Source organism: Misgurnus anguillicaudatus, chromosome 18 (assembly GCF_027580225.2).
Source record: "Misgurnus anguillicaudatus chromosome 18, ASM2758022v2, whole genome shotgun sequence".
NCBI classification, from domain to species: domain Eukaryota; kingdom Metazoa; phylum Chordata; class Actinopteri; order Cypriniformes; family Cobitidae; genus Misgurnus; species Misgurnus anguillicaudatus.
The window spans coordinates 25,216,285-25,233,041 of NC_073354.2; the positions used below are offsets into that span (position 1 = coordinate 25,216,285).

The 16,757-nt window shown below is 38.6% G+C and overlaps 1 protein-coding gene across 2 annotated transcripts in view; it reads right to left on the reverse strand.

Moving 5' to 3' along the window:
* The window catches only part of fam102bb (family with sequence similarity 102 member Bb), a 44,713-nt gene that overhangs the window by 2,173 nt on the left and 25,783 nt on the right, over positions 1–16,757 (reverse strand). The window contains exons 2-10 of one of the 2 annotated variants that reach the window (XM_073856163.1): positions 12,910–13,026; positions 12,773–12,802; positions 12,246–12,362; positions 11,488–11,534; positions 10,625–10,728; positions 7,633–7,728; positions 5,186–5,390; positions 3,507–3,643; positions 2,974–3,043 (exon numbers count right to left, since the gene is read on the reverse strand). In XM_073856163.1, the coding sequence (XP_073712264.1) occupies positions 2,974–3,043; positions 3,507–3,643; positions 5,186–5,390; positions 7,633–7,728; positions 10,625–10,728; positions 11,488–11,534; positions 12,246–12,362; positions 12,773–12,802; positions 12,910–13,026 (923 nt within the window). The remainder of the gene's footprint in view (positions 1–2,973; positions 3,044–3,506; positions 3,644–5,185; positions 5,391–7,632; positions 7,729–10,624; positions 10,729–11,487; positions 11,535–12,245; positions 12,363–12,772; positions 12,803–12,909; positions 13,027–16,757) is intronic. The other variant, XM_073856164.1, reaches the window with a different exon arrangement.

A 16,757-nucleotide genomic window follows, 5' to 3' on the forward strand; every position in this document is an offset into this window, starting at 1 on the left:
TGTGACAATATGTACAGCTAACAAGCCAAAGAACCCAGAAATACGTTTTTATAAGCTGTCGAGCCGTGAAACCCAGCCTTTAAGGAGAATAAAGTGGATCGCTGACTACGTTTCCCCCTAGTGGACGCAGTTCTACTGATGGAGGTGCTATGAAGGGTTGCCTGTTTCCATTTCTGTGTCTTTAAACGCTCGTTTTTTGAAGTCGACAGCTTATAAAACGTATTTGTTTTTTTGGCTTGTTAGATGTACACCTTGTCAAACACCAGCTTTTAGGTATTATTCTGTTTTTAAGTTTAATCTGTAAATAAGTTTTTATAAGCTGTCGACCCCAAAAAACGAGCGTTTAAAGACACAAAAATGGATACAGACAACTTTTCATAGTACTTCTATTAGTAGAACTGCGTCCACTAGGGGGAAACGTAGTCAGCGATCCACTTTATTCTCCTTAAAGACTGGGTTTTACGGTTCGACAGCTTATGAAAACTTATTTCTGGGTTCTTTGGCTTGTTAGCTGTACATATTGTCACACAGCAGCTTTTAGGCATTATTCAGTTTTTTGTTATAAGCCAGAAATGACAAGGAGGCGGCTTCTCGCAATACAAAGTCAATGGAGACGGTTGGATTGCTTTCCCCTCCGGTGGGCGTGGTTTTCAAATTTGCATAACTGCGCTCTGTCTCTATAGATAATTTTTGGGTGTGTCCTTTAAAATGTCAATGAGCTGATCTCTGCACATATGATATGTCCCCTTTAAAGTCACCATGAACCGGAAGTCGCAATCGACTTTGTATTTCCGATGAGAAACAGAATATTGGGCGTGTAAAATAGTGGACATGGAAATAGTGGGCGTGGCTTGTGTTTCCCATTGTGCTTTGATTGGATATAGAAAAGTGGGTTTCATTCAGAAATGGAACTGGCATCAGACCACAGACCAGGAGTGGGCATTCCTGGTCCTGGAGGGCCACTGTTGTGCAAAGTTTAGCACCAAACATAATTAAACACACCTGAAAATCTTAATCAAAGGCTGCTGGATTCCTTGGAAATGACATTCAGGCGTGTTTGACTAGGGTTGGAGCTACACTTTGGATTACAGGGGCCCTCCAGGACCAGGAATGTCCACCCCTGCCATAGACTGTAAATAATATGGAAGAGCTTTTTGGAAGCCAATAGCCATCTTTGCTGCGCGTCACTGCACATCACTCGCAGATAACCGAAAATGGGTAAAGATAACAGCAGTGGCAGTTAGGGATGTAACGATTCAATCACGATTCAATCGCAGTCCTCATTAAAAATGCCTGTCTGAAATCGATTCTGAATCGCAAGGCTGCGATTCTTTGTTTTATGCACAGCTTGTGCCTGTATTACGGCATTTGGTCAGTAGGAAGTCCTTATCAATCTAAAATCATTATGAGTCGGAGTCGTGTATAACGTGCCTTTAAAAAAGCAACACTCGTTAAACAAAATCATTCAAAATATTCTTTATTATCATGAAAATACCTGAAACAATCTGAAGAACAGCGTATAAATATTCATGTGTAGACATTTCCTGGAATAGCGTTTGTAATGCTACTTCTTGTGTGGCACAAAGGGAGTTTCTGCACGGGAGCGCCCCCTGGCGTTCGGATGTGCCAAGATTTCACCGTAATTCATTCGAATTCATTCATTGAGAAAACGCGCATTTGCACGATGAATCGTTACACCCCTAGTGGCAGTTCACCCGTCACTCAAGTGGCCACACCCTTAATTATGCAGAACTTTCGAGCTATATAGACAGTTTCAGCAGTAACAACATAAACAAGCGGCTTTCGTGGTCAACACGTAACTTCCGATAAAGTCCGCTAAGAAAAAATAACCACAAAGTCCTTTTAAAGTAGTTTATTTATATAACAGGCAAAATAAACAGCACGTAGATTACCTAGGAAACCAAAACATTTGTTATTTTCAACGTGGTATTTGTTTAAGAGTTCAGTTTCACCAACTAGTCAGACCATTAAACAAAGAGAAACCGAAAGTAAAGTTCGGACCAGACGCGTAATCGTGTCACCCCACGTGTGTCCGATGATACTGTCTATAGACCAAAATCACTTTTTGTCTGTAAACATTTTCTGCGTCTCAACAAATGGACAAGGCGTTTATAGTTGACGCGTTCGCTGTTGCACTATTCTTTGAAGACGCGAGCAATTGAGTCAAAAACAAACACCACAAAGAGGATAGAAGTCGTCGTCCACTGGAACAACCCTGCTTCTAACATCTTAGCTTGATATATAAATATGAGAACATAAATAAAACAACAATCTCTTACATATCTCTTTATGAAACATTATCATTTCATTAACGTTTTTACTAAACAAACGGAATCACCTCAAGTTCAGTCATTTTCGGATGCGGAGCCGTGCATTGAAGTCATTTTTGCTGCGCTCACCAAAGCGCCTGTGCAGACGAATTGCCAGAAAACTCGTCATTGACAGGGAAGCGTTTTCTTTTAATTGACAAGTTATGGCAGGGAAAGAGTTAACATGGGGGTCTATGAAAATTAACTCCCTTTTGGAGCCAGCATCTAGCGGCCCGTCAAAGCAGATTAAGTCACTTCCGTATTTGCTTCATCTGAGAAATCGGAAGGTTGCCCTTCGCATCAGACTGGCATTTGGAGTTAACGGATGCTCCAGTCCAAGCCGTCTAGCTGACATCATCAGAGAATAATCACCACAAGCGGGTGGAAGTACATTTTCAGATTTTGATTGAGTTTATGAGGGCACATGAATTTATAAAAAAATATACTTTTATATTTTTTGTTAAAATAAACACTGCATTATCACATTAAAACATAAGAATTGTTAAATAAATGGAGTGAATATTGATGTCATGAATATAACTATATTATATTATATTACTGGGCATTGATTGCCAAGTAAATATACTTGTAATTTTTAAACAGCATTGCTGGTTAATATCGCAGTGTTATTTGTTACACTCACCTGGCAGGAAGGTGGTGGCTACCAAGTGCTGTGCTTCCACCAGGACCCACAAACAAACGCAGACCTTCCTCTGTAACACAAGCACACACACACAGGAATAAGATTTCGGCACAATTTCTCATGCCCGACTCTTCCCTAGAGTCACGACTCTTCTCTGGAGGATACAAAACCTAATCTGGTCCATTTCTAATGAGAACCTGTTGTCAGGTCATCTAAAAATAATACCTTATGGGGCACCACCGAGATGTGCTCTGACACAGATACACTTGAGCAGAAGCAGCAACAAGTAAACATCGCTTTCAATTAAACTTTCCCCTATTTCTAGCTCTGGCCCTATTTCTACACTCTAGTGAGCACAAAGTGCAGCAGGTGCTATTGTGAAACTGCATGCAGCCATCTAGAATCAATACAGTGAGGATTTAATGGAATGAGAAGTATGTAAGCAACGGACATCAGTATGAAAATGATCGGAATCTGCCAATGGCATCTCATGTCATGTTTGTGAGAAATCCGAAGGTTGTTGCCAAGGTTACCTTCAGCACTGGAGTCCAGCAGACTGTGTGTGAAATCCTGACTCTGCAGGATCTTCTCCACCACATCATCAGCATCCACACGCGTTGCATCCATCCTCTTCAGCTGAGACTCCATCGAGTCTTGTTTTACTGGAAACCTGTGTGTATATACGAAGATTAAAAGCTGATAAGCAGCTGACAAATCTTCTGTGCACATTGTAATCTCATTATAAAATGATTTCCTGCAATTTCTGATCACAATTGCTTGGATCATGGGATCATGACTAGGTTCCTCAAGCGTTTACAGTAATGCATCTGGCAGAAACTTACATTGCATTCAAGGTATATATTCTTTTTTGTATTCCCTGGGTTTTAAACCAAAAACCTATGCGTTGCTAATGCAATGTCAGGGCTCAACGCAAAGATTTTTTATATTTGGCCCTGCCAAAATTTTCACTAGCCCCACCAAAAAAAAAATTAAGTGTCACATATTTAAAATAATAAATAAAGGAATGTTTTTGTAAGGAAGATAACGAACCAATATTAGTAAAACCGTGTTATTAATATGCTGTGTTGATATTTCTCTTGACCAACCATAGATAATTGAAGAGCTCCGATGCCGAAGTGCCTCTGACATGTTTTCTTGTAAATTAGCATTTTTGAAGGAAAACAGCATATATATTTTATATTTTACTATGTTGTTACCTCAACTGAATGAATGAATGAATGAATGAATGAATACATACCAGTACCTATCTTTTTTCAATGCATACGCTTAATCTTTGTATAGGGCATCTTGAATGTGTTAGCATTTGGCCTGGCCCCTTTCATTCCTTGGGATCCAAAAGAGATGAATTAGACGCCACCAAACACTTTTCCTATGTTTTCCTATTTCAAGACTGTTACATGAGTGGTTACACGAGTACGTATGGTGGCACAAAATAAAACGTGGCATTTTTTTAAGCGGATAAAAAACGAGAGCTATATTGTATGGCGGAAGAACACTTCGTTTCCAGCACTTCGACTTTGGGCGCAGTAATATTGACGGAAGTTTGTGCAAGAGGGGGAGTAGTCAAGAATGATGATGTTGCTGCGCCCGGGGTTAAAGGGCTGCAAACTAAGTGCTCTTCCGCCATACAATATAGTTCTCATTTTTTATCCATTTAAAAAAAATTGCCACGTTTTATTTTGTGCCACCATCCTTACTTGTGTAACAGTCTTTAAATAGGGAAAACATGGAAGTGTTTGGTGGCTTCTAAATTCATCCCTGTTTGGATCCAGAGAAATGAATGGGGCTAGGCTAAATGCTAACACATTCACAATGCGCTGTAGAAAGATTAAGTGCACGCATTGAAAAAAAGATAGGTATGTATTAATTTGTCTTAAGTTGAGGTAAGAACATAGTAAAATATTGAAAACGGTGGTCTTTTCCTTTTAAAGTAAAGTGAAAGTGACACTAGGCTATGACTGCCCCAAAACTCTTAACAATTTCTGCCAAAATTGTATTTTTAAATGACCTGATGCTGGGATTAAGTGGATTTGAAGCCAAAGTACTTGATGAACATATAATACATGCAGAGAACATTCGGTTAATGTAATTATCTCATTTTTAACGGTTGTGGCATTAAGCAGCTTTTCCATATAAGCTCCGCGATGTATTTAATATAGTGCATCTAAAGCCTGCTGAAGATCTGTCTTACCTGCTAGCAGCTCTGTCAGGGGTTGATGGGTGTTCAGGCACTGCCGTGCAGACACCTGCTGCTGTAGGAGGCGCTGTAGATTGGTCGCTCTCCTCACTGGGCTCAGGGATGCTGGCAATGCCAGTGGAAGCACTTCCCACAGAAGTGTTCCTCCTGTGGGAGAACTCTGAAAGACTGGAGGAACGTGAATGACTCGTACTATAGCCTAAGAAATAAGACACAACACAGTTTTAACATTAACACTTCAAATTGTGTATATCTGCGAACGACAACAAACAGCAAATCAAAACAGATTTGATGTAGGGCTTTTCACACACGGTTTGGTTTGGGTCGGATCAGCTTACTTATGGGGGCTTTTTCACTGGGTGTAGTACGTAGTACCCGATACTTTATTTAGTACCACCTCGCTCTGGGTTCCAAGCGACCTGAGCTGATACCAAAACGTGACGCAAAAAGACTGTAGATCACTGATTGGTCCGAGAGAATCGTCACTACCAGCGTCATCGCTATAATGTAAAAGATTACCTTTACCTTCATGCTAGCTTGCGCTGTCCCGAGTAAACCTGTCATCTGTGCTTTGCTGTAAGTTCCCAAACTCCCTTTTAGCGATAAAAAACATCCACAGGTTGTGAATCAGGAACACCACAACAGTTTTATTCCAGACTTGCAGTTTGTGCCGGCACATTCGTGCGCATGTCCGCATATATGCTTAAATGCAACTTAAATGAGGCTCAGCGGAGCGAGTCAACTGACGCCATGAGTGTTAGTACAGAAACTGTCATGTAAGACAGAGATAGTGATAAACGTGACATCTATTTGTGGTGGCCAATTGTAATTTTGTGGCGGACTGAGAAATAAATGAATGTATGGGAATGTACAATGACGCTCGCACTTGTATGATGTCACAGCAGTAGGCAGCGCAAATATAACGACACGGCTATAATCCCTCCCACTCCGAAGTGTTACTAAACTTGATGGAAAAGCTAGCCAAGCCAAATTGAAGTGAGCTGACCCAAACCAAACCGTGGGTTACTATGCAATGGAAAAGCGCCATTAGACAAATCAGTTTTTTATGAATGGTTTTTATGAAAATGTTTTTCTGTTTTTTTATGAGGGTCATTTAAAAGTTTATTCACCCTGTGAATGCACACTTTTAAAACCTTTCACCGATTGATCAATGTGAAGGGACATACTGTAACACTCTCGCCCACACATGCTATTCAAGTTGCTGTCAAGCTGGGTAGTTTCAGAAAGTGATAATGCTAGCATGTGATGCTGGTGAAGGCTGAATATCTTCCCACATACATACACAGTCACTCATAACTGTTGTATTACACAGTCAAATCCCAAAATTTTAAATGGCATTTCAATCCTGGGATTCTTTTTTGGATTTGAAAACAAAAAACAGATGTTAGAGGACATATAATATTTTTAATACCACTTCTTAAGCAAATTCGTGACACTGGCACTATTAACTTGAATCATCAGGACGTGAATCATTGACAGTAACTGGAATTCATGTCATGGTGTGCCAGTAAAGCCAAAGAGGAACACTAAATACTAAGAAATTCATAATAATAAATCTATTTACATTTTTATGACACATTTTAAACCAATAGGAGACTTTTAGGAGTTGCGCATCACCAAAGATAATATAACATAAGTTGCGTCACTGCTATTGCTATGAATGGGGGAGATTGCAAACAAGTTGGCGCAGTGACGCAACTTCTTAAAAAAAAGACTTCACTCTTTCAAGTTCTGCAAAAGTTTAAAAACTTATTTTAATTGATAAAAGCTGAATTTGACAGCATTTAAATGTTTATCAAATTTAAGTGAAGAATTAAAAAGACAGCCAATTGTTGTGTTGATAATATCATCTATAAAGAAAAAGTACATAATACTTTTTTTACTAAGTGATCTCAGACATTTGGACCCTACTATCATACTAGACTTTAAAAGAAACTTCACACTTTGAGATGCTTTAATGCAAAAAGGTCAAAGTGATGAGTGTGTAACTGAATCTGTAAGTGCTGAAAGCTTGATGAAATTAGGATTGGGTGATGTGTCTCTGTAAGTACTTGAATAAGTGTTATCACATTAGATCGGTAATCTGGGACATTCAATACCGCTATTACGTAATGGTTAGAAACCTTTCCAAGAGCCTCATTTTAGGTTATTTAATGAAGCATCTAACAAAATGTTACATTAGCAAATGGCGCACAGTGTCTGACGCATGCGCACATGTTTATTCCATTACATGACATGCAGCCTACGTGCAAATTGACTCATTATCTTTAAATACCATGACATCATGTTGATTGACAGGCTGATAATGTTAAAGCCAGACAGTATTAGTTAGGCAAGCATTCAAAATCAATCATGACAAGTGAGTCACATTATCTCAAGATGACATGATCAGAGAGAAAAGTGGAGCAGGAAAAGCCTACCTGATACTCTGGACTGCTGACTAGCGTAACTTGACGTTCGCGAGTGTCCGCACATTCCCAGTTCATCAGGCAGAGAGCCACACTTCCCTGATGTCTCTGTGGACGTAAAGGATTGAGCTCAGTCTTAAATCAGCCGGCTCTATGGATTTAGATGTTTACTTTGGTGCATTTTCAAAACTTGTTGGAGATTATGCCTAATAAGCTTGCTGGCTATACCCCAACCAGGATGGTACTAAAAACGCAGCAGGTACACAGTGGAAAAACACCAAGAATGAGCTGTACCGAGCTGTACTATGGAGAAGCGCAATAACACTTGCCTCTCCGGTACTTGAGCTAGATATAATAAAATTTAAATAAACTCACTAATTGCTTTCACGGCCGAATTAGCCATGTGTGTTGAAACTAGTTTACCATCCTGACTCGACTCTACTGTAAGCGAGCTAGCCTTAACAACATTTAGATAAACTCACTAGTTGTCTTCACTAACTGATTAGCTATTTGTGGTAAAACTAGTTTAACATCCTGACTTGCCTCTTATTAAAATTTAGATGAACTCACTAGTTGCTTTCACTGCATGAGCCTTAACAAAATTTAAATAAACTCACTAGTTGTCTCCACTAACTGATTAGCCATTTGTGGCAAAAAAAAGTTTACCATCCTGAGTCGCCTTTAATGTAAGTGAGCTAGCCTTAACAACATTTAGATAAACTCACTATTTGTCTCTACGAACTGATTAGCCATTTGTGTTAAACCTAGTTTAAGACCCTGACTCGCCTCTACTGTAAGTGAGCTAGCCTTAAGAAGATTTAAATAAACTCACTAGTTGCCTTCACTTACTAACTAACCATTTGTGGTAAGACTAGTTTACCATCCTGACTCGTCTTTACTGTAAGTGAGCTAGCCTTAACAAAATTTAGATAAACTTACCAGTTGCCTTCACTGCCTGATTAGCCATTTGTGGTGAAACTAGTTTACCATCCTGACTCGTCTTTACTGTAAGTGAGCTAGCCTTAACAAAACTTAGATAAACTCACTAGTTGTCTCTACTAACTGATTAGCCATTTGTGGTAAGACTAGTTAACCACCCTGACTCGCCTCTACAGTACTTAATAAAATTTAGATAAACTCACTAGTTGTCTCCACTAACTGATTAGCCATTTAAAACTAGTTTAACACCCTGACTCGCCTCTGCGGTAAGTGAACTAGCCTTAACAAAATTTAGATAAACACACTAGTTGCTTTTACTCCCTGAGCCTTAACAAAGTTTAGATAAACTCACTGGTTGCCTTCACTAACTGACTAACCATTTGTGTTAAAGACAATTTTACAACCCTGACTCACTACTATGGTAAGTGAGCTAGCCTTAACAAAATTTAGATAAACTCACTAGTTGTCTCCACTAACTGATTTGCCATTTGTGTTAAAACTAGTTTAACAATCTTACTCGCCATTATGGTAAGTGAACTAGCCTTAACAAAATATATATAAACGCACTAGTTGCTTTCACTCCCTAAACCTTAACAAAGTTTAGATAAACTCATTAGTTGCCTTCACTAACTGACTAACCATTTGTGTTAAAGACAATTTTACCACCCTGACTCACCACTATGGTAAGTGAGCAAGCCTTAACAAAATTTAGATAAACTTACTAGTTGTCTCCGCTAACTGATTAGCCATGCGTGTTAAAACTAGTTTAACACCCTGACTCGCCTCTATGGCCTCTATATCACTCCCTGAAGCTTAACAAAGTTTAGATAAACTCACTAGTTGCCTTCACTAACTAACTAACCAACCATTTTTGTTAAGACAATTTTACCACACTGACTTACCACTATGGTAAGTGAGGTAGCCTTAATAAAATTTAGATAAAGTCACTAGTTGTCTTCACTAACTAACCAGCCCATTTGTTGTAAGACACGTTTATCCCCCAGACTCAGTTAGCTATCCTTAACAAAATCCCTAAAAAAAAACAGCTGTACTAAAATACTTTTCTAACTCATATTTAATTAATATATTTTATCTTTTCAACATGCAGTGTCTCTCTGAACAAACGGCTTTACTGCTAAATTTAGCAATCGCCCCAAACAACAATCTGCTTGGGTATTTTTCCAAACACAATCATGTTTTTTCATTCCAACATCAGAAAACTACTATGACTTTTAATATATTAAAATGATTGTAGCTGAAAATCACTATAGGAGCAGCAGTACGACCTGCCTGAGTCATATTGTAGAGGTGTGAATTGAACTCAAAGCCTCTCTATATCGAGTGCGGACAGTCTGAATGATTCACTAGGAGAACAGAGTGAAATGCAGCACATGGCTAAATTATACATTAAAGACAGACACTTTCAGCAGTCTCTGGACAGAAGGGCTCACAGCGTGCATGAAGGCAAACGAAGAGAGGATGAAAGAGGGAATGGAGGAAGACAGAACGTTCTTTCAAGCTCCTGTTAGTCAGGCTGAATCAAACCAAACATTCTTCTCTGTTTTATTAGAACAAGTTGATTAGAAAAAACTCAAACATTAGCATAGAAAATGCAAACCCAAACACATTTGAATGAGTATTACAAACAAGGATTGTATGGGTGGAATTGTACATCACGCATTCACTTCAAACGCCTTGACCAACAAACAGGAGGATCCTGAAAATGTAATATTTTGATTACTCCTTATTTTTGCAGTTCCTTTTGTTTTTGTCAGAGGCAGAGGATAAATCATTAAAAAACAACATCTTAAAAACAATGTTTTTTTGTGAAGCATCTACTGCATATCATATTACCCAGCCCTAGTGGCACTTAAGTGCATAAGACATTAAATCCAACTTTAATCATTTACAGATCCCCTTCCTGTTATTTCATCTCCATTATTACATTAGTAAGAACTTAGATCAATGGAAAAGGAAATGATATGATGGTAAAATGCAGATGTGCCCTCTTTTGCATGGCAAACTTAACAGTACTAGTTATTAAGGGCGTATTTGTAAGGTTCACCTGAGAGGCTCAGAAAAGGTTTCTGTATTTCTCCTCCTCTTCTGTCCTCCATCAGACTTTCAGCATCACCCTGAATGCCTATCACTGTGGCCGTGGACGGAGGCCTAAACAGAGAGAGAAAATTATTGATTTACCTCTAAAAAAAGGGCCACTCGATACCTCAGGCAAAAATAAACAACCTTGAACGACGATGAATTGAAACTAGGAGTATCAATAGATTTAATCTCAATTACGGCGATCTTCATTGATCTTTAAATACATAACATGTTTACAATGCTCCAATTATATGTTTTTCAAACTGCATTAAAATGCACAGGAAAATAAACAACGAACTTATTACAAATCTGCAGTATTTAAATATTTTCCATGCATTTTATTTTCTAACAAATACCATTTCAAACATTTTGGGATTCCCTGGGGGATTCTTACGTTTCAGAAAAATAAAAAAGCACATTTCCCAAAGCACAATTATAAAACTAAATCCCCATCCACCCACTGACAGCAGTCCCCTGAAAGAATCCCCTGAATCCCTGAGCACTATAGTTTTTCCCTGGCCAACCCACACAAATGTTTTCAGCAGGTTTTTGCATTCATGAAGAGTGTACTGCGTGTGTGGGTGGACAGTGTTAGTTTCCGACTCAGTATGCAAATCTGACTCCTCTGAGCTCTTATTCACACTCGTACACAACGAATGGAGAAAATAGCAGGCGTATATCTTTTATTAGAAAAGGTCTCTGTGGGTCTTCAACCCAATTTAAATGTAAAAATTGTTGTAAAAATAGCACCCTTTTATCAATTTAAAATATTAATTCTAACAGTACCTACTGGAATATATTTCAAAAGCATCCAGAAGCAATACTTACGTTTTGAAGCAAGGGTCCCCAGACATTAGCTGTGTGCTAATAATAACCTGCAAGTAGAGACAAAGCCTATTTAAATATTAGGGATGAATATCATGTTTTATTTACCTTTTGCAGACACTATAATCCAAAGCATCTTACAAAAGTATAAAAAAATGATAGAATGGAGAATATTACTGACCCACTCTAAAAATAAATAAAATAAAAAGTGACACATGTTTGCCAGGTAAAAACCACATTGTACCGCCCTGGCAACCACCCACATAATATAATTTTAACAAGACAGGCACCAAAGAAAAATGCTAGCATGTTGTGGATGTTTGCTAAGGTGTTTTGAGTGGTTGGAAGTTATATGGGTTTGGAATAATATTATAAATAAAGACAGTTATAATCCTCGTACTGGGATTATTTGGTATGACATGTACATTTAAAGGGATAGTTCACCAAAAAAATGACAATTCTGTCATCTTTTACTCACCCTCAAGTTGTTACAAACCTGTAAACACAAAGGAAGACATCTGGTGCCCCTGATTTGTCTGGTTACAAACATTCTTCAAAATATCTTTGTGTTCAGAAGAACAAGAAATTTATACAGGTTGTACCAACTTGAAGGTGACAGATGATGACTGAATTTTTATTTTTGGGTAAACTCTCCCCTTTAACCTCCTCTCCACCTCCACGGCAGACACTGTACCAGGTCAAAAATTACTTATTATTATATTATATATAAATTAAAGGAAAAGGCTTAAACATTTATGTACCTTAAGAATGGAGTTGTCTTGTCTGGTGTTTTTGGTGTCATAACCCTCCAGCAGACACCTGCGCGTGGTGCTACCTGACCCAGCAAACTCAGCCAGGTTGAGATCTGCGAAACCCAACTTTGCAGAGAGCCAAAACAACAGAAATTTTGAGAAGAAATCAATTTATATTGTCCCATTCCACAAAATAATACATACATTGTCATGAAATCACTGATGCTTTAAAGCCTCAAGCTAAATAAAAGGTTAATGGTTTTATGAACACAGCTGCACTGGGAACATTTGTGCACAGGCACAAATAGCATCACATATGCCCAATGTTTCAGAGTGCTCTATTTTAAGCTGCACTTTTTTGCTATCAATGTTTTATAATCCTCTAACCTAGTTAACGAATATGACTACTTGAATACCAATGTTTAGTGTATCCTAAATGCACAGGAATATGTATCATGTCAACTATCTAAAAAAAAATATATATATATATATATATATAACCAGATGTTTTATTTAATAAAAAAATAAGAAATTACCTTTGCATAAGTCTTTCCACCTTTGAGCTCCTGTTTGGAATAAAAAAATGTATTTTAATAATTAACCAGTTAGATTTTATTCTTAGACTTTGACTATCAATCTATACAAAATGTGTGTGTTCAGTAGTGTTTTGTACCTTTCTGACTGAAACCCGACACACACAGGGATCAAGGACTCCAGTGCCAGCATTGGCACTCATTTTACAGGGAAAGGAAAATCTTTTCTTCCAGTGCACACAGTTAGCCTGGACTGTTTCCCTGTGAAAGACACACAACGCTGTTAGTTCATGGTCTCACGGCCCTGGCTTTAAAACAAACATGCGCTCATCCAAACAGCATGAACTCTCTACCATACCATCTGCATGGCGGATGTATTTCACAAGGAGATTTTACAATGGTTTCGCACCTGATCCAAATCCATTACAGCAAAATGATTTTAATATTCTGTGCAGGTCGACTGCATTAGAGTCTGACTCGCACAGGTAATTAGAGCCTGGACTCAGAAGGCTACATTAACAACCAGACACTTAATTTAGTTCTCATTTAAAACATCGCCTTCGCTGTGCAGGTCTTTAACTTTCTAATTAGACAGATGTTTGCAAGCAGGGCAGACGGACGAGACCCACCGGGTGTTTGGAAAAAAGCAAGTTTGTGAAATGAATGTAAGAATAACAGTGATAAAGGGAGTGACAATTATGTAACCTTGTCTTTCAGGGTTCCCACACCTTAGTTAACTTCAAATTCAAGGACTTTCCAGGTCCAATACCCTCAAATTCAGGCACTAAATGTGGGGACACATTTCAAGTGAGAGCAAGGTTACATTGTGTTACCTTTTAAGATACATTGTTACAGTTCCCTTTCGAGGGAACTTGCGCTGCATTACTGCCTCTCGCTTTGGGGACGCCTCCAGTGGTAAGTGCGTCTGAATGTGTATATCAAATTCAACCAATGGTGAGGCTTAACGACAAAGACAGGGTGACGTGGGAGCCAGGAAGTATATCGCTATCTGAAATACTGCCAAAGACGGCGGTACAGGGACACAGGTAGTATGGCAAGGGAGACGCAGCGTCTCATTCCCTTCTCAGGGAACAACAGTTACATACGTTACCCTAGACGTTTTCATGTGTCAAACACAACTAGGCAAAAAGCATTTTGGTATGAATTAACATTCGCATACATCCAGAAAACTTCTTGCACAAAATAGAATCAAGCACTTTCATTGACCTGTATCTATGTATGTTTATTTTCAAAAACTTCCAAGGGCCTTGAATTTTTACCCCCAGATTCACAAACTTTCAAGGATTTGAAAACCTAGCTAAAGTAATTTGATTTGTTCTTTCTTTCTACAGAAAATCATAATGTAAAGAACATTCTGTAAAAAATATAACCTTGATATCTTTAATATTGGCTGAGTAGGACAATGTCAAATACCCTACTGAAAAATCCAGCTAAAACCAGCATAAGCTGGTAGCTGGTTTTAGCTGGTTAAAGATGGTTTACGCTGGTCCTCCCAGCCTGACAAACTGGTCATGCTGGTGGGCCAGCTGGTATTCCAGCCAGACCAGCTAAGTCCAGCTAGACCAGCTTAAAATGTGACCAAAACACACCTAGACCAGCTTGCTACACCAGCAAAACCAGCTTCCTACACCAGCAAAACCAGCTAAAACCAAGCTGGGGACCAGCTAAAACCAGCTCACCAGCCTATGCTGGTCCTAGCTGGATTTTTCAGTAGGGTATTGAAATCAAACTTTGATGCTCCTGATAACATAATTAGATTATAGGACTTTGGATTTCACATTTGTAAATTTGAGGATGTGTGTTATTGTACTTGTGACAGCCAAAAGCATATAAGCTGCAAGTTAAGCATGAAGTGGGCCCTTGATTTGTTCAAGGCACTTAACCAAAGGTTACTCAGAAGGACCATCCATGTATAATAGAGAGACTTGCAAGTACTTGTAAAGACAGGTGATAGGTGCACAGGCCAATTGTACATTCTGATCTACACTTGTACTCACATAAACATCAAGTCCCCCTCATTCTTATAATAAAACACTGTCAACTCCTTATGGTCCACCATGACATCAATGGGAAACACGGCCAAAATTACACACATCAGGCAACTCCCATACATCTGGGGAGATTCCTTGGCTAGCAGAAGTTGTGCTTAGTGAGTCATTGCCTCTCCTCTGTTAACCCGGATAAAGCACAGCTGGCTTAAAAAAAACCTTAACCTTCTCTCATCACCATAGCAGCAGTGAAAAATGACTTCTCTAAACCATTCCAGAAACATAAAACGTACATTTTCCTTCAACTAAACAAGATTTTCTTGTGTGTCTGCTAACAAAACATCCTGGAAACAAAAGCCTGTCTTATGTCATTTATATTGGCTAATCCAAAACATCACCAATTTCATTTGCAGTTGATATCAGAATGGCGATGTTGTGAGGAGTGTCTTTTTTATCGCCAAGCTTCTTTTAAAACCCAACACTCACTAACTTTGCTGTGAAAACCTGCACTGCGTTTTATAATGATATTAGTGGTGTGCGATTACACTGCAAAAATGATTTTCAAGAAAAAACATTCTTAGTATTTTTTTTGTCTTGTTTTCAGTAAAAATATCTAAAAATTCTTAAATTAGGATGCCTTTTCTTGATGAGCAAAACGACCCAAGAAAATAAGTCTAGTTTTTAGACCAATAATATAAAATGTAAGTGATTTTGTGCATAAAACAAGCAAAACATTCTGCCATTGGGGTAAGCACATTTTTCTTGAATTTTTCTTGAATTTAGTGTTTAAGAAAAATGTTAACAAAAATCACTTAAATTTATATTTTTGGTCTAAAAACTAGACTTATTTTCTTGGGTCGTTTTGCTCATCAAGAAAATACATCTTAATTTAAGAATTTTTAGATATTTTACTGAAAACAAGACAAAAATACTACGATTTTTTTTCTTGAAATTAATTTTTTGCAGTGTAAATGGTGTGGATATGATGATATTTGATCATGAACGATTAAAATGTCTCCACAATCCACTTTTTCGAAAAAATCGTTGTATAATGCCTACAAGTATGCAACAAGTGCAAGTACGAAACAGAGGCGCGCGCTACATGAAGGTGAGTCAGGGCCGGGTATACAGCTTTTAAACCTTTCAACACATACACAATACAAATTATTTCTTTTTCAAATTATTACCAGGCCGTCAGGGCAGCACTGATTTGCGACATTTACAGTAAAATGTAGGATAAGTGAAGAAAGGTAGCCGATCCACCATCGCAAACAAATTTTAGAACAAACATCAAGAAAACAAAGAACAGGAATCAAACATTATGGTGACGAAAATACTCCACAGCTTTCTGTTCTTGGAAGAAGTGAAAATGAAAGAAGAGAAACGATAGTGTGTGTGCAAATGCTGTCTATTTTCTTTGTGTATATTTGTAGTGGAGTGTCCTGACTCAATATTTTCTCGCACATGCGCTGTTGTCAGGGTTCCCACGCCTTAGTTAACTTCAAATTTAAGGACCTTTCAAGGACTTTCCAGGTCCAATACCCTCAAATTCAAGGACTAAATGTGGGGACACAAGGAGAGCAAGGTTACATTGTGGTTTACAACCTTTTAAAATACATTGTTACAGTTCCCTTTCGAGGGAACTTGTGCTGCGTCACTGCAGTGACACTTTGGGGACGCCTTCAGGGGTAAGTGCCTCTGAATGTGTATATCAAATTCAACCAATGGTGAGGCTTAACAACAAAGAAAGGGTAGCACGGGAGCCAGGAAGTATATCGCTATCTGAAATATTCCCAAAGACGGCGTTGACACCAGCCGCGGTAGAGGTGGCAAAAACGCCCTATTCGAAGATCAGATTTTTCAACTCACGCGTTTCCGGCGGCAACGCTCAATTAGCGCGGAAGGCGCCGCAGGATGCCTAATCGCATCTTTGCATTGACTTAACATGTAAATCACCCGCTCTTGCCGCCTCTACGGCG